This window comes from Moschus berezovskii, chromosome 17 (genome assembly GCF_049115385.1).
Source record: "Moschus berezovskii isolate FMDL1 chromosome 17, NW_MosBer_1.0, whole genome shotgun sequence".
Classification (NCBI taxonomy): domain Eukaryota; kingdom Metazoa; phylum Chordata; class Mammalia; order Artiodactyla; family Moschidae; genus Moschus; species Moschus berezovskii.
In genome coordinates, this window is record NC_142476.1 from 24,134,575 (window position 1) to 24,160,160 (window position 25,586).

General features: G+C 39.9%; 1 protein-coding gene and 1 pseudogene across 1 annotated transcript in view; one reads left to right on the plus strand and one right to left on the minus strand.

Annotated features, from left to right (window-relative positions):
- PLA2G4A (phospholipase A2 group IVA) overlaps positions 1 to 25,586 on the minus strand; it is a 153,232-nt gene that overhangs the window by 113,356 nt on the left and 14,290 nt on the right. The window contains exon 2 of the mRNA XM_055419083.2: positions 11,972 to 12,074. Within this exon, the coding sequence (XP_055275058.2) occupies positions 11,972 to 12,004 (33 nt within the window). The 5' untranslated portion in view covers positions 12,005 to 12,074. The remainder of the gene's footprint in view (positions 1 to 11,971; positions 12,075 to 25,586) is intronic.
- Positions 15,576 to 16,431, plus strand: LOC129551279 (ferritin light chain pseudogene; annotated as a pseudogene).

Here is a 25,586-nt window from a genome sequence, read left to right on the forward strand (position 1 = left end):
CAAAATTATGTTCTTTTTAAGTGCTGTAAAGAGCCATGTTTCCTGGGGCCAGTATCACATACAATCTCAAACTAGTATGGACTAGGCTAGCTTCTAACTTGGATAAGAGACTTTGGGTTATGGCTCAGGAATGATGCCAGAGGAAATAATGTTATTGAACACAAAACCAGTGTTCCCTGTGGTGCGGTGGGAAACCTAATGACTCAGCACAGTGCTACTTGGTAGTTGACAAAAGAGATGCCATATTTCAAGTGAGACGTCAAATATAAGCTCAATGCCCTGATTCAGTCACCAAGATTAAGCCTTGCCTCCAGGTCTTGGATTACCTTACTCTGAGTGTCTTTCCTTATCCAAAATCTTTTTCATAGTGAAAATCATGACGTCCCCTTTTTTTTTTTTCTACAACTACAATTTCCAAGTCATCATGAAAACTGCTACCGCATTAAATTCATTCTGGAGAATTATACTGACATCTGTAACTAAAATGATTGGGAAAAAAGAACTAATCAATTTATACAAAATCAATTTGATGATTATCCTAATCTGTTGAAACTTCTACTGTTACAAAGAAGAACCAAAGAACAATCATAAAACAAATCTGATGAAAGAGAAGGTAGATTCTGCACACATAATTTTTTTTTTTTCTGTTCAACTGCCATTGCCTAATTTTAACTCAAATTAAAACTAAAGGCTGTTAGGATTTTAAGGACTACAGAATCTCAATACTGAACACAGAGACTGTGATCACCATAATCAGCCACAGGCAACTTCAAACAGATCTCAGCAATTTTGAAAAGAATCACTGCATTGATGTCATCCAAGAGTCAAGATGCTTGCTTAGATAAAATACTTATTTTCAATGTCACATCCTAGTGTGATTTCATTCTAATACATTTAAGAGACACAGACCTTGTACACTGTTCTCCCACATTTTTTAAAGAAAAAAGCAATTAGTTTGTTTAAAATCAACAGTTCTATCTAAACTTGCTTTAAGAACTATTAGTCATGGATTGGCTGTATGTACAAATTACCCTAATGTCCAAAACACCAAATTTGGCAACAAAATTTAACTTTAGCAGACATCATTAAGGAAAATTATAATCAGAAATATGACTTGCGTTTCCTCTCCCTCATGGACAAGAAACTTTCCACTTGCACAATAAGAATTATATATGTTAAATATAGTAATAACATTATATTATAATATATGCATCTCTAAATATTCAAGTAGAGCTCATTTTCACTGGAATTAGAAGATTTTAGGTCCTATTAGGATTAAGATTTTAATCCTTTTAATCAGGATTACTGGGACTGCTCTAGCGGTGAAACGAGTACCAAATTTAAAAAATTGATAGTGACAATTTGGATCTAAAATACCCATTTAATGATATTCGCTATGAATGTATTGTGACTCTAATATCTTCAAAATATAAAAAGTAAATAATCACCCAAATATTAATTGATATAAATTCTACTCCAATGGTAATTACCCAGCTATAATGCCACACACACAATATTTTTTTTAACATTAGCTTTTTTCCCCTCTCTCAATACTATAAGCAGATAGCATTGGGGAAGTCCCAGAGAGAGAATCAGGTATGGCTTTCATGACGTAAGAGAAGTCATTTTTGGTCTGAGCCATTTAGGGATCTAAGCCTGGCCTCAATGCTTGCCCTTGAACAGGTCTCAGCAATTAATAATCTTAAGGGAACAAATGAATACAGGGAAAAAGGATTGTTATCAGGCAAGAGAAATAACAAAAGCAAGATAATATATAAGTTGTTAAGACTCCCAGTTCTATTTTAATGGTAAAGATAAGCCTGAAGCTGTCAACCACCAGATCAACTGGATCTAAGGGAAGATGATATTGACTTTTTAAGATGATGTTCATCTTTTCTTGGAGAAGGCAATGGCACTCCACTCCAGTACTCTTGCCTGGAAAGTCCCATGGACGGAGGAGCCTGGTAGGCTGCAGTCCGTGGGGTCACAAAGTGTCAGACGGGACTGAGTGACTTCACTTTCACTTTTCACTTTCACACATTGGAGAAAGAAACGGCAACCCACTCCAGTGTTCTTGCCTGGAGAATCCCAGGGACGGGGGAGCCTGGTGGGCTGCCGTCTATGGGGTCGCACAGAGTAGGACATGACTGAAGCAACTTAGCAGCAGCAGCATCTTTTCTAGCCTTTGTGACTTCAGTCAACAAAATCTTGGACTCTGTCAATCTTTTCTGCAATTATGCCAAACTAAAAGGCTCAAGCCCCTTCATGAAGATGCATGTACCCTGAGTTTAAAACTTCCCCAATTTTGCAGTTTGGGAAACACTATTTTGGGAAGGAAGCCTGGCATTCTCCTTGCTTGCCACAAGTAAAAAAAAACTCTTTTGCTTGATTGTGTCTTTTGGTTCAACACTCACCCAGTTTTCAGGTAACAATAATCCTGAAAAAAATCTACACCCTCCTAGGAGTAATTATGGCTAAGTTGAGGCCTGTGAAGTATAGATAGACCTTTGCCCTCCTGGAGGGCTCACTAGAACACAAAAAGCAGCATGTACACTTGAAAAGTTCTCCCCATAAGTCCTTAAAGTCCTTTGGGTGTCAGATATTTATTTGGTTTAGAATTACTGACCTAGGTGATATGTCATGTTCATTCAAATCTAAGATGTCTTTGCACTGATGATTTTCAGAGGTGAACTTTAAGTCTAATAGACCCAACAGACTTGAAAATATGAATATATTTACAGATACTATTTTGGATAATATACCCTTATTTTAAGGGACTTCTTAAAAACCTCTTTGTCTTACTTGTTCTTTCCCTTAAGCATTAATTGTAAAGTGATTAATATCTAAAAGACAGGCAAAAATCAGAAAAGTACTTACAGTATAGTGTTTTGTACTTCCCATCTTCATTTTCTACCCCTGCAGTGCTTTGATTTATAAGAAATATATATATATTAGGTATTCAGATAGTCAAATATACATATATCATCATAAAAATTTTATAATTTTATAATTATGCATTTTATAATCAAAGAATTGAGTTGAATTCTTGGTCACTCTGCTAGTGTCCAAGAATTGTTTGTTGATGTGGAGAAGCCTTCACACACATGTTGGAGCTACGTCCAGGAACCCCTTGCAGCCTCAGTTTCCTCATCTGTAAAATGGCAACGATAATATTACCAACTACCTGGGATTTCTCAAGGGTCCCCTGTTACAAACCCAGATTCCAACATTAGGATTTCACACAAGGCAATATTGAATGTCAAGTTTGGGGGATAATTTTACCATCTGTGGAAATCTTTTAAGATGATATGATTATCTTCTTGGAATTATCCAGAGGCACAGTGGATTTAGAGTAAAAGGAAGATGTTGAATTCCACTTGTGGTGGTGGCAGACTGAATAATCTGAGTTACCACTTCCCACAGAAAATAAATAAAAACTGAAGGAGGTTTTACAAGGTAAGTAAGCATTTTCCTAAAAGTAACTGTGATGTTTAATTTCATTTGTCAACTTGGCCACCAAGTGCCCAGATTAAACATCATTTCTGTGTGTGTCTATGAGGGTGTCTGCGGATAAGATGAGTACTTGAATCACTGGAGTTGTGAAAGGAAATTGTCATCTCCAGTGTGGGTTGGCATCATCCAATCTGTTGAGGGCCTGAAAAGAATAAAAGGAAGAATTTGCCCTTTTTTTTCCTATCTTACTGCTTGAGCTGAGACATCTCATTTTATGTCTTGTCTTGAACTGAATTACACTGCAGTCTGTCCTGGATATCCAGTTTGCTGATGGCAGATATGGGACTTTTCAGTCTCCATAACCTCATAAGACAATTCTTCACAATATATCTCCATGGCTAGATCAATCTGTTATAGTCTGAATGTTTGTGTCCCCCCAAAACACATGTTGACATTTTAAACCCTCAAAGATGATGGTATTAGAAGATGGGACGTTTGGGAAGGAAAAAAAAAAGAGATGCTTTGCCCCATCCACAAAGAGGACACTGCAGCTACAAACCAGGCCCTCATCAAATACAACCATGCTCATGTCTCGATCTTGGACTTCTCAGATTCCATAAATGTGAGCATAAGTTTCTATTGTTTATAAGCCAACCAGTCTGTAGTATTGTGCAGCGGCTTTATTAGTCGCTCAGTCGTGTCCAACTCTTTGCGATCCCATGGACTGTAGCCTGCCAGATTTCTCTGTCCATGGGGAGTCTCCAGGTTAGAATATTAGAATACTAGAGTGGGCTGGAGTGGAATACTAGAGTGGAATACTGGAGTGGGTTGCCATTTCCTTCTCCAAGAGATCTTCTTAACCCTAGGATCGAACCCAGGTCTCCCGCATTGCAGGTGGATTCTTTACCATTGAAGTCACCAGGGAAGCAGCCCAAACAAATTAAGACATTCTATCTATCTCCTTTTGGTTCTGTTTCTAATCAGAGATCCTGACTATTACAGTAACAAAGAACTAACAAGATAGGAATCCTTAATTCCCATGACAGATATCAAGAAGTGCAGAGAAACACAGAGATGAGCACAGTTTGACCACAGGACATTGACTGATCCAAAGAGGAGGAGGCTGAGAAGCTTAGGGATTAGGAACCTTCTAGGGATAAAGGACTTCCCTGGTGGCTCGGAAGGTAAAGCATCTGCCTACAATGCGGGAGACCCAGGTTCAATCCCTGGGTTGGGAAGATCCTCTGAAGAAGGAAATGGCAACCCACTCCAGTACTTTTGACTGGAAAATCCCATGGACAGAGAAGCCTGGTAGGCTACAGTCTATGGGGTTGCAAAGAGTCCGACAGGACTGAGTGACTTCACTTTCACTTTCAGGGATAAAGACCCTAGTAAACAACTCCTTTGTTTCAAGCCTAAGACTCCACAGACTGCACCATAGGAATAACTTTGTACAACACCCCCCACCCCATACTGTCAGTCAGATTTAGTGTCATTCAGGAAACCCAGAGAACAAGTAACCTGAAACAGGGATTACCTTTATCCCAGACTGCTAGCTTCCCGAGGAGCCTGACTGAAAGCAGTGAAATTCTGAAAAATTACTTCTAGAGATTTTTCATTATAGTGATGTTCACCAAAATCAAAGGTAATTAGGAACACGAGGAGGTATCACACCAAGACTACCAACCAGGATTAACAGGCACAGAAATAGTCCTCTCCATGAAACGGTGAAACTACACTTACCAGGTTTAAGGAAATTGAAGTCAAACTTAAGTATGATTATATTAAACTTCAAACTATTTTTTAAAAATGGCTCAGAAGTTTTGAAAAAGAACCAAATCAAAATTCAAGAACTAAGAAGTAAGCCTGGTGACTTTCTAGGGATTCCCAGCCTGTGCTCTGTGGTGAAGAAGCAGAAATACGGACATTACTTTAAATGCACATACTTTTGCCTCAAATGGGAGGCTTGTGTCAGGGAACGGCTGGTATCAGAAAAACAGCAGAAGCTTATCATTAACCATCCTCTTCCTCACTTTGCTAGAATTTGTTAGTGCTCACCAAAAATATGCTATTGCCATAAAGCTCATTATTCCTTTGAGAACTGTGCTGGTACTTCTGTAATAGTTTTGTCGCCTTTATATTTCTGATTTCCCAACAGCAGTAGCTCATCTCCTGTGCCCCCCAGAAATATCTTACCTTATTAGGTTTCTAAAGAATACTTATGTACATAACACTTTATTATTTATAAAACCCTGTGGAACAGACATACAGGTACTATTCATTCTACATGTGAAGCAGCTAAAAGTTTAAGTGCTCAAGAGCACGTAACTGAAGTCTGGAATTACCACTAAAACACTAGTTCTTTGATGACCTACTCAGTGGTTTCCCCACCCCCCCATGTTACCATAATAATCTAGAATAATAGCTTTGTACTTTTCTGGTAACATTTCCAGTCATCCTACAATGACCTTTTTCAAAGGTCCCTGTATTTTAGCAGGCAGTCATGCTCGCATACCCAGGTGGCTGACCTCAGTGTGGACACAGCCTCAGTTTTCCGTGAATATTGGGGCACTGGCCCTCCATTGCTAATAGGTGGTGGGAAGAGCTCTGGATTTTTTTCACTCCAGGGAAGTGACTCATCCCTTCAGAGTAAAAAGATGGAAATTTTTTATGAATATTTTATATTTGATCTATCTTTGTAACACTGATATCTTCCTGATCCAGCACAACTTCAGTAGACTGTAGAGACATAAAGACCCTTAGGTTGGACAGAACCTCAGAACAGCTCTAGACCTATGGACATTGCATTCTGCCATAGATGTGTTACTCCATTTTCTCCTACATTCTTAAAAAGTTGACACCGCTGGAAACAAGAACTTGCTGTATCAGCCCACAGGATTCTCCAACATGTCCCTGCATCAAAGGTATGGTGAATATGAGTCCAATCTTCACTGCCTTGAGGCAGCTGAAACTGCGTTGGCCCATCTGGCACCCTTCACTACGAGTAAGTTGGCTTAGCTTTCCACATCTTTCCTTTTTAATAAAATTGTCCTGTGTTGAGTGCACTCACCTATATATTGTAAAAAGTATCTTTCTGTGAAAACTAGAGCAGGAAATTTTGTCACAAAAGCAATTTACACACACACACACACACGCATAGTTGTTGGTTTGTTTTTTTTTAAACACATAACAAAAACAAGCATGAATAATACCAGAAAGCTCTTAGGATCCTCTGTATTGAAAAGGGCTATACAATCACAGGGAATTCTGCTCAATGTTATGTGGCAGCCTGGATGGAAGGGGAGTTTGAGGGGAGAAAGAATACATGTATATGTATGGCTGAGTCCCTCTGCTGTCCACCTGAAACTATCATAATATTGTTAACTGGCTATATTCTAATATAAAATAAAAAGTTTTTCAAAAAGAAAAGGGCTATACATTGAAATGTTGATGGAGCATCCAATTCTGATGCTGGGGAAGGTCAAGAAAAATGTGATATAGGTATGTGGCTTTGGCACATTTCATCATATTAAGGTGCTATATAAGTAATTATTGGGCTTCCCTGGTGTCTCCAACAGCAAAAAATATGCCTGCAATATGGGAGACCTGGGTTCAATCCCTAGGTCAGGAAGATTCCCAGGAGAAGGGAATGGCAACCCACTCCAGTATGCTTGCCTGGAGAATCCCATGGACAGAGGAGCCTGGTGGGCTACAGTCCATGGGGTCGCAAAGAATCAGACCCAATCTGGCTATAGTTAACAAAATCTGCAAGGAAAGGTGACAGAAATGAGCCTTAAAATATCCAGATACAGTTTGATTTTAAATGTTATCCCTTGTTAAAAAAACAGAGAAACTAAATGGCCAGTTAACACGGTCAACTGCCAAGAGACCTGTAGGGACCGCACAGGCGTTAATAGCAAGTCCTGGTCAAAAGAGATAGAAAAGCGAAGGTCATCTGAAATAATAATGTTTTTCAAAATGTATTATCCTCCAACCATACCTAACTTCTTTCATTTCCTAATGGCATGTACTTTCTTACCTCCAGACTACTTACTTCACATTTTCTCGCACTTTTCCTAACCTTCAGGTCTGTGTTTACATGTCACTTTCTCAGGGAATTCCAGAAGGATTCCTGTTTTTAGTTATTCACATTGTATATTCCCAGAGTAATCTTCATCGTCTCCTATCAGAGTCGTTACGATTATTATAGATTGTTTGTCTGCCAGATACAAGCTCAATTTGGACACGACTAAGTGACTGAGCACTAATATAGCACTATGAGCTTGATTCAGGGATTACTTTGATTCCCAGTGCCTACTGACCAGGACTAGAACACAATGGGCATTCAATAAATTATGATAAAGGAAATTCCCTGGCAGTTCAGTGGTTAGAACTCCACACTCTCATTGCCAAGGGCCTAATTTCAATTCCTGGTCTGGGAACTAAGATCCTACAAGCTGCATGGTGCAACCAAAAACAATAAAAGTTTAAAAATAAAATAAATGATGATAAGTGCTCAGAAAAAAAAATATTAAAATAGATTTGGAGACAGAGTGAATTCGAAGTCCAAATGTTAAGACTTAGAATTATCATTGGTCTTCGTCTCAAGCTCAGGGTTATACACTTTAACCTTATCTTTCTTCTCAGTTTCAAGTGCCAAAGTGTTCCTGTCAATGAACACTTTGATTGCATTCTCTGAATTACAGAAATCATCCATATATCTTGAGATGGTAGAGTGAGGAAAAAAACTAATTTGCACAAAAAATATAGAAATGTCATCATTATGAAAAACCAGTTAAAAAGAACCTAACTTCATTGTTTAAATTCATCTACAAAAAACAATAATGCTGGAAGGAATATAGAATATTGTTTCAGAAAACAAAGATTATCTCAAATTAAACCTTGATTATATGCTTTTTACAAGAACCACACATTAAATAAAAGGAAAACATAAATTGAAAGCGAAAGGATGCATTTATCAAAGAAACTAAAAAGGACTATTTTAATAAAAGACAAAGTAAAAATTCAGTCTCTAATAATGAGATAAAAAAAACCTATTATAATGATAAAATATCAATTAAACAGAGATATATACAACTCAAAACTTTTATGCATTAATAATATATCTTAAGAATTCATAAAGCAAAAGTTGAATATGAAACACATTGTTGTATATGGAACATTTACCAGAATAGACAAATGTGCGAGGGCATCTCATGTAAAAACTGAAACAGTAAAAATTATAGAGTATATTCTCTGAACAGAAAGGAATGAGATTATAAATTAATGACAAAGAGAAACAAAAAAAATTACCAAATGTTTGAAAATTAAGAAATAAAAGTTTAACCTATGTGTCAAAAAAGAAATCATAATAAAATTTAGAAAATGCATTTAATTGAACAATTATGAAAATAAAATATTTTCAAACTTGTAAGCTATACCTAAAATAGATGGTCTACAATCAATAAAGTGGGAAAATAAATGAACATTAGAAATTAAAAAGGAAGAAATAAAAAAGGAATTATTCACCAATAGCAGGAATGTGTAAGTTAAAAATCTAAAAGAACCTACAAACTATTAGAATTAATAAACAAATTTCGTAAGTTCACTGCATCTGCAAAAATTATTTCCATATAAATGCAACATTAGTATTTTAGTTTCTAGTTGAACATTAGTTTAACGTTAGTTTCATGCATTGAGGGCTCCCCTAGTGGCTCAGACAGTAAAGAATCTGCCTGCAATGCAGGAGACCCAGGTTCCATCCGTGGATCTGGAAGACCCCCTGGAAAAGGGAATGGCAACCCACTCCAATATTCTTGCCTAGAAAATCCCACAGGCAGAGGAGTCTGATGGGCTATAGTCCATAATGTCGCACAGAGTTGGACAAGACAGAGACTAACGCTTCATGCATTGTAAATGGATTGGAAGATTCAATATTATTATCATGTCATCTCTCCCCTAAATTACCTACAAAATAATTTCAGTTCTAATAAAAATCCCAGGTTTTTTTTTTTGTGTGTGTGTGTGTGTATGTGAGTTGACAGAGTGATTTCAAAAATTATATGGAAATGCAGAAGCCTAAAAAAAGACAAGGAATCTCAAAGAAGAAAAAGTTGGAGGATTTACACTACCATTTCAAAGCCATAAACATTAAAGTAGATTGGTATTGGGACAAACAAAGACCAATAGAACTGAAAAGAAACCGAATCATACATTGCCTGATTAGCAAAGGTACCATTGCCATTTAGTGAGGGCATGAGGGTTATCACTGGACTAGATAAGTAGTATACTATATTCAGGGCTTCCCAGGTGGTGCTAGTGGTAAAGAACCCACCTGCCAATGCAGGAGACTTAAGAGACATAAGTTTGATCCCTGGGTCAGGAAGATCCCTGATGGAGGGCATGGCAACCCACTCCAGTATTCTTGCCTGGAGAATCCCCATGGACTGATGAGCCTAGTGAGTTATCATTCACAGGGTCGCAAAGGGTCAGACACGAATGAATAGACTTGGCACGCATGAGCACAGTATTCAGATAATGAGCTACTACACGGCAGTGTAAAAGTGTGAATTCTGCTACTCACAACAGCATGAATGAATCCCACAGACAAAGAGGGGAATGCAGGCATCTAATGAGGGTCAAGAATAGGAAAACTGATCTTTGGTAATAAAAGACAAATAACTGGTTAGTTTCGTGGAGCCTATGGACTGGAAGGGCCATGAGCAACTCTTTCAGGGTACTTATAATGCATACCTTTATCTGGATGACGGTTTCATGGGTGAACTACATGTGCAAAAATCCATCAAGCTGAACAGTTAAAATTTATGCACTTTATATATCTTATGCTTCAGTTCTTTTTCTTTAAAAAATCAAACACTAAAAGAAGCTTGCAAAAAAGAAAAAAGCTTTTCAGGAGTTTTAAGAAGAAGAGAATGACCAGCAGAGATGAGGGTGAGGGTACCTGAAGAATCTATTTAATTCAGCAGCAAAGAGGTCCTTGATGAGACCTTTTTGTGAAGTAGAAAAGCTGAATACAGCTTTCAATGGTTCAAGTTGTGAATGGAAGAAAGAACTACAAAAAGTTGCAATACATTAATCCTTGCTATCCAAGCAGGAGAGAGAGGATGGCAGCTTGTGGGAGCTTCAGGTAAGAGAAGAGTGGTTCAATTTAAAAAGAAATGAGGCTTTGTATTATTTCTTAGTATCCATAAAAACTATTTCTAGTCTATATAAATCTTACTGGATCTCAAGTGTTAAACTTAGCAAAGAAATTTTTTCTCCTCTGCTTCTTTGATCAGAAAAGAGAGCACACTTCTAATGGAATTTGAAAAGTTCCACACTAAATTCTGAAACACTCAACTTTTTACTAAAAATAACCCAACCTTAAAAGAGTTTGTTTAAATATGACTTGGGCTTCCCAGGTGGTGCTGGTGGTAAAAAATCTGCCTGCCAATGTAGGAGACACAGGAGGTGTGGGTTCAATCCCTGGGTTGGGAAGATCTCCTGGAATAGGAAATGGCAACTCACTCCATTACTCTTGCCTGGAAAATCCCATGGACAGAGGAGCCTGATGGGCTACAGTGCATAGAGTCACAAAGAGTCAGACATGACTGAGAGACTGAGCACATAAAATATATCTAACTAAAGGATAGTTTACAAAATTAATTACCCTGAAAATGCATACCAAAGTATAGTCCTTAGTGCAATAATTATTTTAGCTCTCTGTCATTTCATATGAAAGGTGCAGATTGACAATCGCTAAGTGATAACTACACTTTTTATTGTTTTATGAACATTCAATACTATTACAGATATTTTGGCATTTTCCCTTCCAAATCCCTCTTTTCTGGAAACTTACCGTGATAAAACAAAGAGATGAGTTAGTTTTATTACGGATTCTACCTTATTTGAATCACAGTTAAGTTCATATGATTTTCATTAAAAAATGTAAGACTTTTCATAGATATTTATACTTTTGTCCACTGAAAAGAAAGTTGCAAGTTAGGTTTTATTTGGGGCAAAATGAGGATTACAACCCAGGAGACAGAACCTCAGATAGCTCTAAGAACCTGCTCCAAAGAGATCAGTATATATGTGATTTTGGTGAAGGGTGAATACATGCAATCAAGCACATATTCTCCAGAAGGTTTCTACTAGTCTTATGAAGGTGTTGTTAGTCACAAGGAGCAGTTGTCACCATGAAAGATCTTAATGCTTTTTTAGATATGGAAGATACAAGAAAAATGGGCTCCTGAAAATATCTAATGACCTGTCCTGCCAGTTCCCCCCTCCCCACCTCCAGCACAGTAAATGCTGCCCCATTTATACTCTCTACCCTGAACTCCTTTCAGGGGGTGGTTGAAGGTCAGCAGAAGCATATGATTTAATACTTGCAGAGGTAGGTAGATGGCAAGTGCCAATTTGTAACTGACACTTACCGAGCAATATCAGCGATACTCATGCACAAAAGTATGTCTGACCCACTCCCAGAAGAATATATAAGCAGTAAATGACTTACTATAATGTGTTGATAAGGATCTATAAATGACATGTTGGTTTCAATTACGAGAAATCTCTTCACACTTCAAAAGTCTTCTTTGGCACTCTAACTTCTTTAAAACCTACAAAATAAACAATCCTTATTGTTAAACCTTTTCTTGGATGCATTTACAAGATTTAAATGATGATGAATGTGACTCTTTGGAAGTAAGATTCGACCCAAGGGGACTTGTGTGGTTTGAGCTCCTTAATTGTTTATAGGTGTGGGTATACACACATAACTTAGAAAAGGATAAACATATTCTGCTATTACTGCTTACTTTCCATATTTGTTCAAATTTATACTGTGAGTAATTATTAGGAAACTCCAGGATTTTTTTTTTTGCATTTTCCAAGTACTTCGTAAGAAATTTATTGAAATTATGGAAAATTAAAATTATTTTTGTACTATTTATAATCAAAAAGCCACATGCTATTGTTTTTTTAATTAGATCAGTACTACACACATTCACAATTTAAAAAAAGGAATGCTTTTCATTTTAGCTATGTGTTAAGAGTTTTAAAAACATATTCATGTTAAATTTCAATTTTTAATGCTGATGATTTAAAATACATGATTTGTTCATTCTAAAGTACCAGTTTAATTTGAAAGCAGTTAAATGAAATTCTAAGAGATTAGAAATAGTGCTGTACAAAATGATGGAAACAAGCAAGTGAAACTAGAGAATAACTGGGAACTTAATCTCAGTAAAGGAGCAACTACAGAGGATGGGGAGGAATGAATTTAGAATTTAGAGTTCCAGGCAGGCCGTTTGAGGAACTGAGAGAAGACGATGGCTGGTAAATGGTGAGCAAGAGTAAAAGTGGCTCATGATGAGTTTGGAAATATGGGGAGGAGCAGATCACACAAGGCCATGGAAGCAACAACTGTTCACCGAGATATAGCTCACCCACCCTCCAGGACTCAGCTTAAATGTCACCTCCACTGAGAAGACTTTCATGATGTTCAGAATATGTTTGGTTTGCCTGTTCCTGGTTTCATTTGTACCTTGTACTTCTTTTTCAAGTCTTTCATTGCACTTACACAATGTCTGCCTTTCCTGAGAGAACTAAAGATGCATAAAGTCGGTGACCGTATTTATCTTGTTCATACAGTTATCCATCCCTACGGCCTAGCGCTGTGCCTAAAATAGAGTAGGTTGAGGATAAATATTTGTTGGATAGATGGGTGGATGGATGGATAAATATTACATAATTTCAGGTTTATGTATGAAGGAAATTCACAGAATAGTACTGTTACTCTCTTTTGACGTCCCTCTTTTTCATTCCTAACTATTCTTAATGTGAAAGGATGTTAAATATCCATCTCTAATTTTAAAAGAAAAAAGGCGGAACAAGTGAAATCCGAGAAGGAGTGAGACTAGTACTCAAAATGTTTAGAGGAAATTTGTTGCTGGTGCCCAAAGTTTGGTTTCAGTAACTTTATTTCCTCTTTCCATTTCTAGCAACTCCATTCATAAGCCCTGTGCTTACCACCTAACTCTTCACCACTTCTGTCATTATTGTATCCTGCATCAGGACCTAGATAGAGGCTCTCTCCATATTAAAGCCAAAAATAGGAAACATGTATACAATAGCTAACTGCCCAGGTCTATGGTTTTTCCAGTAGTCATGTACAGATGTAGAGTTCAACCATAAAGAAGGCTGAGCACCGAAGAATTGATGCTTTCCAACTATGGTGCTGGAGAAGACTCTTTAGAGTCCATTGATCAGCAAGGAGATCAAACCAGTCAATCCTAAAGAAAATAAACCCTGAATATTCATTGGAAGGATTGATGCTGAAGCTGAAGTTTCAATATTTTGGCCACCTGATGTGAAGAGCTGACCCATTGGAAAAGACCCTGATGCTGGGAAAGATTGAAAGCTGGAGGAGAAGGGGACAACAGAGGATGAGATGGTTGGATGGCATCACTGACTCAATGGACATGAGTTTGAGCAAACTGTGGGAGATGGTGAAGGACAGGGAAGCCGGGGGTGCTACAGTCCATGGGGTCATAAAGAGTTGGACACGACTTAGCAACTGAACAATATAAGATATTATATTGGAGAAATCTAGGTAATGAATATATGGAAATGGAAATTTTTGCTATTTCTTAACTTAGATTATGTCAAAATGAAAAATATATCTTAAAAGTCCACTACATGTGAATAGGTGCAATTTATACATTCAATTTTCATTCCAAACTTACGTTCAAAAGAAGCAACATCAGTCATATGGGAAAACTGTTAGGTAAGGTTCATTTTCTTCCGAAAAAAATCATTGGTTATTATTGCCAGGCAGTGATGACATTTTCAGTTCCAGTTACAAATAGGCACCCATTCATCCTTTTGCCTCCCTACACTGTTAATAGTAGCAATAGATATCTTCAGTTTCTGTGGAATTATGACATTTCTGTCCACCTAGCCACAGTAAACACTGAGAAAATTCCACCCCCAACCCCCTGCAACTAGCATAGACTGGAAACATTATTGCAGCTAGTTTGCATAACCACTATCATGAATGCTTATAAAACAGCAGTTTGGAGCAGGGGTCGGGGGTTGATTTTACTAATCAAGCTGAATAACCAATCTTGGTGAGTGCACAGTCTTTTAAGTCTGAAGCAACAAATATGAAGCTCATAGTTTCTTTTATTCTTTACCTTCCCTGTAATTAGAAACTTCCTGAACACTAATGAGGGGGAAATGCAGATACACTTTTCAACACACACTTGCCTGTGCGACGTAACTGTTGGCTTTCAGTGAATGCTTCATAGTGTGTGGTCTGTCCAAAACCCTGTTAGTCATGTTGGCAGGAGAGATGGACTTCTCTTGGGAAGATGAAAAAAAAAAAAAAAAATACCCACAGACTAGAAGGTTTTGTCATTCTCTTTCCCCACCTACTGGCTTCTCTGGTGGTTCAGGCAGTAAAGAATCTGCACCATGCAGGAGACCCAGGTTCAATCCCTGTGTGGGGAAGATCCCCTGAAGAAGGAAATGGCAACCCACTCCAGTATTATTGCCTGGAGAATTTCATGGACAGACAAGTTCAGCAGGCCACAGTTATGGGATCACAAAGAATCAGGCACAGGACTGACTAACATTTTTCCCTGCCTGGAATTGCAAGACACAGGAAAATAAGGGGTTATCATGGACATGTGAAGGTGAACTGAAGGTGTTAGTCACTCAGTCATGTCCGACTCTTTGGGACCCCATGGACTGTAGCCCTCCAGGCACCCCTGTCCACGGACTCCTTCAGGCAAGAATACTGGAATGCATAGCCATTTACTTCTCCAGGGAAACTTTCTGACCCAGGGATCAAACCCATGTCTCCTGCATTGCAGGTGGATTCTTTACTGTCTAAGCACCAGGGAAGCCCAATCATGGACATACTTCAGAGATATTGCAGGTTTGATTCCAGATTACCGCAACAAAGATAATATTTCAATAAAACTAAGCACAAAAATGCTTTGGTTTCCCGGTGCATATTAAAGTTATGTTTAAACTGTAATGTAGTCTATTAAATGTGCAGCAGCATTGTGTCCAAAGAACAATGTACAAACCTTAATTTAAAATACTTTACTGGAAGTGCGCTCGGCGGCCCCGCGGATCTGTCTCTTGCTTCAACAGTGCTTGGACGGAACAGACCCAGGGACGCCCCTTGCTCCAGCCTCAGACCACCCTCCAACCTTTTTTCCAGTCGCAACCTCCAGAGTCAGCCACTCAACTGTCCACGATCACCGGGACCAGCCACCATTTTTTAACTCCTTATTACCAACCAATCATGAGCTCCCAGATTCGTCAGAATTATTCTACCGAGGTGGAGGCCGCTGTCAACCGCCTGGTTAACATGCAACTGCGGGCCTCCTACACCTACATCTCTCTGGGCTTCTATTTCGACCGCGACGATGTGGCCCTGGAGGGTGTGGGTCACTTTTTTCGCGAATTGGCCAAGGAGAAGCACGAGGGCGCGGAGCGTCTCTTGAAATTGCAAAACCAGCGTGGCGGCCGCGCCCTCTTCCTGGACGTGCAGAAGCCGTCTCAAGATGAGTGGGGTAAAACCCAGGACGCTATGGAAGCCGCCCTTCTTGTAGAGAAGAACCTGAATCAAGCCCTGTTGGATCTGGCTTCTGCCCGCGGAGACCCCCACATTTGTGACTTCCTGGAGAACCACTTCCTAGATGAGGAAGTGAAATTCATCAAGAAGATGGGTGACCACCTGACCACTCTCCGCAGGCTGGCTGGTCCCCAGGCTGGGTTGGGCGAGGATCTCTTCGAAAGGCTCACCCTCAAGCACGACTAGGAGCTTCTGGAGACCAGTGACCTTTGAAGAACCCACCTAACATCAGGGCTGCCTGAAGCCCCCTCTCTGCAGCAACTCGGCAGGTTTTTAACACCCTGGAGCCCTCTCTCAAGCCTTGGACCAAATGGAAACAATAAAGCTTTTTGCAGCATAAAAAAAAATAAATAAATAAAATAAAATACTTTACTGCTAACTAACATCTAAGCCTTTCAATTCAGTTCAGTTGCTCGGTCGTGTCAGACTCTTTGTGACACCATGGACTGCAGCACACTAGGCTTCCCTGTCCTTCACCAGCTCTGGAAATTGCTCAAACTCAGGTCGACCGAATCGATGATGACATCCAACCGTCTCATCCTCTGCCGTCCCCTTCTCCTTTCAATCAGTCCCAGCATCAGGGTATTTTCTAATGAGTCAGCTCTTCACATCAGGGGGCCAAAGTATTGGAGGTTCAGCTTCAATATCAGTCCTTCCAATGAATATTCAGGACTGATTTCCTTTAGGATGGACTGGTTTAATCTCTTTCCAGTCCAAGGGACTCTGAAGAGTCTTCTCCAACACCACAGTTCAGAAGCATCAATTATTTGGCACTCAGCCTTCTTTATGGTCCAGCTCTCACATCCACACATGACCACTGGAAAAACCATAGCTTTGACTAGATGGACCTTTGTTGGCAAAGTAATGTCTCTGCTTTTTAATATGCTGTCTAGGTTGGTCATACCTTTTCTTCCAAGGAGCTGCTGCTGCTAAGTTGCTTAAGTTGTGTCCAGCTCTGTGTGCGACCCCATAGACGGCAGCCCACCAGGCTCCCCCTTCCCTGGGATTCTCCAGGCAAGAACACTGGAGTAGGTTGCCATCTCCTTCTCCAGTGCATGAAAGTGAAAAGTAAAAGTAAAGTTGCTCAGTCACGTCTGACTCTTTGCGACTCCAGGGACTGTAGCCTACCAGGCTCCTCTGTCCATGGGATATTCCAGGTAAGGAGCTAACATCTTTTAATTTCATGGCTTCAGTCACCATCTGCAGTGATTTTAGAGCCCAGGAAAATAAAGTCTCTCACTGTTTCCATTGTTTCCTCATCTATTTGCCATGACGTGATGGGACCAGATGCCAAGACCTTAATTTTTTGAATGTTGAGTTTTAAGCCAACTTCCTTACTTTCCTCTTTCCCCTTCATCAAGAGGCTCTTCAGTTTCTCTTCTCTTTCTGCCATTAGGGTCTTATCATCTGCATATTTGAGTTTATTGATATTTCTCTTGGCAATGTTGATTCCAGCTATTGTTTCACCCAGCCCAGCATTTCACATGAGGTATTCTGCATATAAGTTAAATAAACAGGGTGACGATATACAGCCTTGACATACTCCTTTCCCAATTTGGAACAAGTCTGTTGTTCTGTGTCTGGTTCTAACAGTTGTTTCTTGACCTACATACAAGTTTCTCAGGAGGCAGGTAAAGTGGTCTGATATTTCCATCTCTTGAAGAATTTTCCACAGTTTGTTGTGATCCACACAATCAAAAGCTTTAGCATAGTCAGTGAAGCAGATTTTTTTCTGGAATTCTCTTGCATTTTCTATGATCCAGTGGATGTTGGCAATTTGATCTTTGGTTCCTCTAGCTTTTCTAAAATCAGCTTGAACATCTGGAAGTTCTCTCTTCATGTACTATTGATGCCTGGCTTGGAGAATTTTGAGCATTATTTTGCTGACGTGTGAGATGAGTGCAATGTGCAGTAGGGTGAACATTCTTTGGCATTGCCTTTTTTGGGATTGGAATGAAAAGTGACCTTTCCCAGTCCTGTGGCCACTGCTGAGCTTTCCAAATTTGCTGGCATATTGATTGCAGCACTTTTACAACATCATCACTGAGGATTTGAAACAGCTCAGCTGGAATTCCATCACCTCCACTAGCTTTGTTCATAGTGATGCTTCCTAAGGCCCACTTGACTCTGCATTCCAGAATGTCTGGCTCTAGGTGAGTGATCACACCATCATGGCTATCTTTGTCATTAAGGCCTTTTTTGTATAGTTTTTCCGTGTATTCTTGTCACCTCTTCCTAATTTCTTCTGCTTCTGTTAGGTCAATAACATTTTTGTCCTTTATTGTGTCCATCTTTGCATGAAATGTTCCTTTGGTAACTCTAATTTTCTTGAAGAGATCTCCAGTCTTTTCCATTCTGCTGTTTTCCTCTATTTCTTTACATTGATCACTGAGAAAGGCTTTCTTATCTCTCCTTGCTATTCTTAAACTCTGCATTCAGATGGATGTATCTTTCCTTTTCTCCTTTGCCTTTAGCTTCTCTCCTTTTCTCAGCTATTTGTAAGGCCTCCTCAGACAACCATTTTGCCTTTTTGCATTTCTTCTTCTTGGGGATGGTCTTGATCCCTGCCTCCTGTACAATGCCACAAAACTTTGTCCATAGTTGTTCAGGCACTCTATCAGATATAATCCCTTGAATCTGTTTGTCACTTCCACTGTATAATCATAAGGGATATGATTTAGATCATACCTGAATGGTCTAGTGATTTTCCCTACTTTCTTCAATTTAAGTCTGAATTTGGCAATAAGGAGTTCATGATCTAAGCCACAGTCAGCTCCCAGTCTTGTTTTTGCTGACTGTATAGAGCTTTTCCATCTTTGTCTGCAAAGAACATAATAAATCTGATTTCAGTATTGACCAGCTGGTGATGTCCATGTGTAGAGTTGTCTCTTGTATTGTTGGAAGAGGGTGTTTGCTATGACCAGTGCATTCTCTTGGCAGAACTCTGTTAGCCTTTGCCCTGATTCATTTTGTACTCCAAGGCCAAACTTGCCTGTTACTCCAGGTGTTTCTTGACTTCCTACTTTTGCTTTCCAGTCCCCTGTGATGACAGTGAAAGTCACTCAGTCATGCCCAGCTCTTTGTGATCCTGTGGACTACACAGTTCATGGAATTCTCCAGGCCAGAATACTGGAGGGGTAGCCTTTCCCTTCTCCAGGGGATCTTCATAACCCAGGGATCGAACCCAGGTCTCCCACATTGCAGGTGGATTCTTTCCCAGCTAAGCCACAGGGAAGCCCAAGAATACTGGAGTGGGTAGCCTATCCCTTCTCCAGTGGATACTCCCGAACCAGGAATCGAACCAGGGTCTCCTACATTGCAGATGGATTCTTTACCAATTGAGCTAGAAGGACATCTTTTTCTGGTGTTAGTTCTAGAAGGTCTTGTAGGTCATCATACAATCATTCAACTTCAGCTTCTTCAGCACTAGTGGTTGGGGCACATACTTTGATTACCGTGATATTGAATAGTTTGCCTTTACTGAGTCATAATCTTTTGCTGGTGGAGAGTCCCACCTCAAAGTTGATGGCTGCTGACTGACCAGGATGGTGGTTTCTGAAGGCTGGGCTGACTATGGCAATTTCTTTTGTGTGTGTGTAGCAATGAGACAACAGTGAAGTTTGCTGCATCAATTAATTCTTTCTCACAGGCACAAGTTCTCTGTAGCATGCAATGTTATTTGAGAGCATTTTACCCAGAGTAGGACTTCTTTCAAAATTGGAGTCAATCCTCTCAAACCTTGCTACTGCTTTATCAACTAAATTTATGTAATACCTTGATTGTTTTACTGTCATTTCAACAGTCTTCACAGCATCCTCAACAGTAGATTCAACCTTAAGAAAACACTTTGCTCATCCATAAGAAGTAACTCCTCATCCTTTCAAGTTTTATCAATCAGACTGTAGCAATTCAGTCACATCTTCAGGCTTCCTTCTAGTTCTAGTTCCCTTAGCATTTCCACCAGTTATTTACTCCACTGAAATCTTGAACCCCTCAAAGTCATCCTTGAGGGTTCGAATCAACTTCTTATAAACTTCTGTGAATGCTGATATTGTGTCCTCTTTCCATGAATCACAAATGTTCTTCATGGCATCCAGAATGAAGAATCCTTTATCAGGTTATCAGCTGACTTTGCCCAGACCAATCAGAGGCAGCAATAGCCATATAAAATTTACTTCTTAAAGAACAAGACCTGAATCAAATAAATGGCTGTTGTGTCAAGAGGCATGAAAACAACATTAATTTCATATCTATCTAAGCTCTTGGGTAATAACTGCATTGTCAATGAACAGTAGTAATATTTTGAAAGGACTTTGTTTCGAGAAGTAGGTCTCAATAGTAGGCTTAAAACATTCAATAAATCATGTTGTATACAGATATGCTGTCATCCAGGCTTTGTTGTTCCATTTATAGAGCACAGCAGAGTAGATTCTTAAGGGCCCTAGGATTTTTGGAATGGTAAATGAGTATTGGCTTCAACTTAAAATCACCAGATGCATTTAGTCCCTAACTGTAAAATCAGCCTGTCCTTTGAAACTTTAAAGCCAGTCAATGACTTCTCCTCTCTAGCTATTGAAGTCCTAAATAGCATCTTCTTCCAATAGAAGGTCGTTTCATCTCCACTGAAAATCCGTTGTTTAGCCACCTTCAGGGATTACCTTAGCTAGATCCTTTGGATAATTTACTGTAGCTTCTACATGAGTACTTGCTGCTTCACCTTGCACATGTCTTCTTTACTGAAACCTCAAGAACCAAGCTCTGTTAGAGTCAAACTTTTCTTCTGCAGTGTCCTCACCTCTCTCAATCCTCATAAAACTGAAGAGAGTTAGAGTGCTGCTCACCATTAGGCTTTGGTTGAATTAAATTTTGTAGTTAACTGGATCTTTCATCCAGACCACTGAAACTTTCTCCATATCAGCAGTAAGGCTGTTGGCTGTTTTGCTTTCTTGTCATTCATATGCTCACTAGAGTAGCATTTTTAATTTCTTCAAGAACTTTTCCTGTGCATTTCACAACTTAAGCTAACTCTGGCACAAGAGGCCTAGCTTCTGGCCCATCTCAACTTTCAACATGCCTTCCTCACTAAGCTTAACCTTATTTCTAGTGTTTCATTTAAAGTGAGAGACATGTGACTTTCCCTTTCATGTGAACACTTAAAGACCACGGTAGGGCCTATTAATTGGTCTAATTTCAAAATTGTTGTGTCTTAGAGACTAAATATATCTGATGAGGGGGACAGAGTTGGGGAGCAGACAGCGGGTAGAGTCTTCAGAACACACACAATATTGACTAAGTTTACTGTCCTATATGGGTGCAGTTTGTGGAGCCTCCACACAATTATAGTAGTCTTTTTATCTGTAACATGGGAGAAATGGTTCCCACACCTCACAGAGGCAATGGGAGGATGAACTGAAGAAATGTATGTTAATAATTAAGCACAGTACCTAGGAGGTCATAAGTATACAAAATTATCATTTGTTATTATTAGTTATGAAACTGATGCTTTCTCCCAAATTCCTGAGATTTATTTGGCTCTATGAAGATTTCTAAGAAACTCAGGTAGGCAAATTTGATGAACATCTTTTCTATAAAGACTGTGTATTTGTCATACTCAACAATGAGGTTTGATGGAGATTAAAAAGTACTGCTATTTCTGATTCATTAAATTATATGTATGTATATGCGACTTCACTTTCACTTTTCACTTTCATTGGAGAAGGAAATGGCAACCCACTCCAGTGTTCTTGCCTGGAGAATCCCAGGGACGGGGTCTAGGGGTTACACAGAGTCGGACATGACTGAAGCAACTTAGCAGCAGCAGCAGAGGCATACATATATATGTATGTGCATATATATATATATAACTCTAATTTATCTGCTTCCAAATTCAAAGCTTTCTCCATTATTCTGGATATAGAAACATGTTCTAAAAGCACTAAGGGTAGTTCATTACTGTTTGCATCATCATCCATAAATATAAATACACACACACACAGTTACTAAGACATCAGTAAAGTTTTAAATCCTTAAGTTATTTTGCTGTTGCTTTTCTAAAACCTAGGCTAAAGAAAGAGTTAGACACCACCAACAAGCACAGAAGAATGAAGAAACAATAAGAATTAAGTAAATGAGCTGCTTTAAATTAGAACTGTCTCTCAGGCTGTGTGTGTGTGCTAAGCCACTAAGTCATGTCCAGTTCTTTGCAACTCTATGGAATGTAGCCCACCAGACTTCTCTGTCCGTGGGATTTTCCAGACAAGAATACTGGAGAGGGTTACCATTTCCTTCTCCAGTGATCTTCCCAACCCAGGGATCAAACCTGTGTCTCCTGTATTGCTTGCATTGGCAGGCAGATTCCTTACCACTGAGCCACCTGGGAAGCCTGTCTCTTAGGCTGAACCTAATTTTAATACAAGGACTTCCCTGATGGTACGTTGGATAACAGTCTGCCAGCCAATGCAGGGAATACAGGTTCAATTCCTGGTCCAGGGAGATTCCACATGTGCTAGAACAACTAAGCTCATGCACCACAACTACTGAAGTCCATACGCCTAGAGCCTGTGCTCTGCAACGAGAGAAGCCACCAAGAAGCCCTCGCACCACAGTAGACAGTATCCCCTGCACCCTCAACAAGAGAAAGCCTGTGCAGCAACGAAGACACAGTGCAACCCAAAATTAAATAAATAAACACACACATGCGCGCACAAAATCTGTTTAAACAACTCTTCACTTCCAAGGAAATAGAAAAGCCATCATATACAAAGGCAGATTAATGAACTGGGTCTATTTCTCAAGCCAGGAAACCAAGAGTTTGTTTTGTGCCTCTTGAGCCCTGCAGTGAGATGCCTGCTCCCTCACTGATGTTCACCCACACCACTCCTTTTGAATTGAATTTTTCCACTCTGTTTTTATTCCTAGACCACTGACACTGCTTCTTTGTCCTCAAAATTGTATTATTGAAAGTTCATTGCTTATTCAGACAAGTTTATATGGAAAATCTGGAGTTTCAGAACAGAGAAAGATTCATGTGGTTTAAAACAGACAAGGCTTGCTGGAGAAAGCAGAAAACTGAGCTGATATTTGAAACCAGGAAAGGGCGCAGATGTCTAGAAAGGGCAGATGAAAACCTGTGCTGTGGGAAAAGGTCATGAATAGCAAGCTACAGCCACAGTGGAGATGCCCATCGCATCTCAGGCTCTCATCAGTGCCACCCAGCGACCCCAAAATGCCACCCAAAACCTTCCCACCCTCCCCACATACCTTCTTGGCCTTGCCATGCACAGTCTGTGAGATCTTAGTTCCTGGATCAGGGAATCAAACCCGGGCTCTTGGCAGTGTAAGCACAGAGTTTTAACCACTGGACTACCAGTGACCCCCTCCCCCACATGCCTTCAGTACAGCATAGTCTCTGCCTGTCCTTCAGGATTCTGCATGAACTCACGCTCTGAAGTAAACTGTCTCTTTTATCTACGTGGCTAGGGCCCCGTATTTTTCCTAGATATCTCTTACCACAGCATTATGTACTCTACAACCATGATTTAGAGGGTATGTCTCCTCAAGCTGTGAGCAATAAGAGGGAAATTCTGTCTCCTTCTCCCTGTATTTTTGTTGGACCTCAAGTGATCACCCAACTAATATTTATTAAATGATGAATGAACAAACTTGGGAATTTGTATGGAGTACAGGGGAAAACTGATTAAACCATAGATAAGGTTCTGCACTGAGTAACAGTTAAGGAGAAGTAGAACCTAATTATAGAACCTGGAATGACAAGCTGGAAAATATCTCAGCAATTACTAATTTAAATACTTAATCTTCAAAGTTCACATTAAGCATTTGCTAGATGCCAGTGATGCTGTGCTAAGTGATTTATATATATCATCTTGTTTTGTCTTCATAAGAGAGGGATTGCTATTGCCATTTTAGAAATAAAGGGTGAGTGTTTAAAATCAGTTTAAAAATCACTGACAACTCAAACAGAGGCAGATGGGCCCCCGTATACTGTACAAGAGAATACTGACTTCCAGAAAGACTAAGAAATGTTTCCCAGCTCATCCGGCTGACAAATGTTGAGCTGGCTCTAGAATCCTGACCCTCTAACTCATACCAAATTCTCTTTCCACATCATTCTGCCATTCTACAGAAGAACCCACAGCACAGGCAGAGAAGGGGGACACAGTGGAAGTGACACTTTGTATTCGTTTGCTAGGGCTACTGGAATAAAACACCACAACCTACATGGCTTAAACAACAGAGATTTATGTTCTGACAGTTTTAGAGGCCAGAAGACAGATCAAAACGCCCAGCAGGTGTGGGGGTTTATGGCTGTGCTGTGTCTTAGTTGCAGTATGTGAAAGTCTCTAGCTGTAGCTCTGGCTTCTCTTGTGGCACAGGGGCTCTAGACCTCAAGGGATCAATACTTGCAGTACACAGATTTACCTTCCCCACAGCATGTGGGGTCTTAGCTCACTAACGAGGGATTGAACCCATGTCCCCTGCATTGGAAGGTGAATTCTTAACCACTGTACCACCAGGGAAGTCCCATGTTTGGCTTCTTCCGATGCCTTTCTTCTTGGTTTGAAAATGCCATCTTCTCCCTGAATCCACACATGGTCTTTCCTCTGTACCCATGTTCCCCTGGTGTCTCTTTGAGCGTCCAAATCTTTGCCACCCCATGAACCATAGTCCACGAGGCTCCTCTGTCCATGGATTTCTCCAGGCAAGAATACTGGAGTGGGTTGCCATACCCTTCTCCAGGGGATCTTCCCGACGTAGGGATCAAATCCAGGTCTCTTGCGTTGCATGCAGATTCTTTACCATCTGAGTCACCAGGGAAGCCCCTTCTTATAATAACACCAGTCAGTATGATGATGGCCCATCCTGAGGGCCTCGTTTAACTCCGTCATCTCTTTAAAGACCTGATCTCCAAAAGCAGTCACATTCTCAGGGTCGGGGGTGGTGAATGGGGAGGGGCACAAATTAGTCAGCATCACAGTTCAGTAATATAAATGCAACAGATAAACAAATAAGCATACAATTATTAATGGAAAAAGGTGGCATTTGAGAAGGGAGGAGAAACCAGCAGAGAGGTCCAGATGTCATAAAATAGCCACCTAAACTAGGACCGTGAGGAGATAAAGAAGAGAGAGCACAGCATTGTTTAGATAGAGCAGCCTCCCTCATCTGGTTATTTTGAAAGCACACCCCATACGTGCACATGTGCGCATGCGCGCGTAGACACACACACACACACACACACACACACACACACACACACACACACACACACAGTGTACTTAAGTCAGACACAATGCATAATGTAGTTTATTTTACCCCTTCATGATTGGGAAGTACAAAACTATTTTAAGGACCAGAAAACTGGCTAGCCCAGTTTCACACGCTGCATTACAAAAAAGCAATAATGTCTCCTCACAGTTTGCTGTTATTTTTCCACTGTTTCACCACTTTGGTGGCAAAAAAT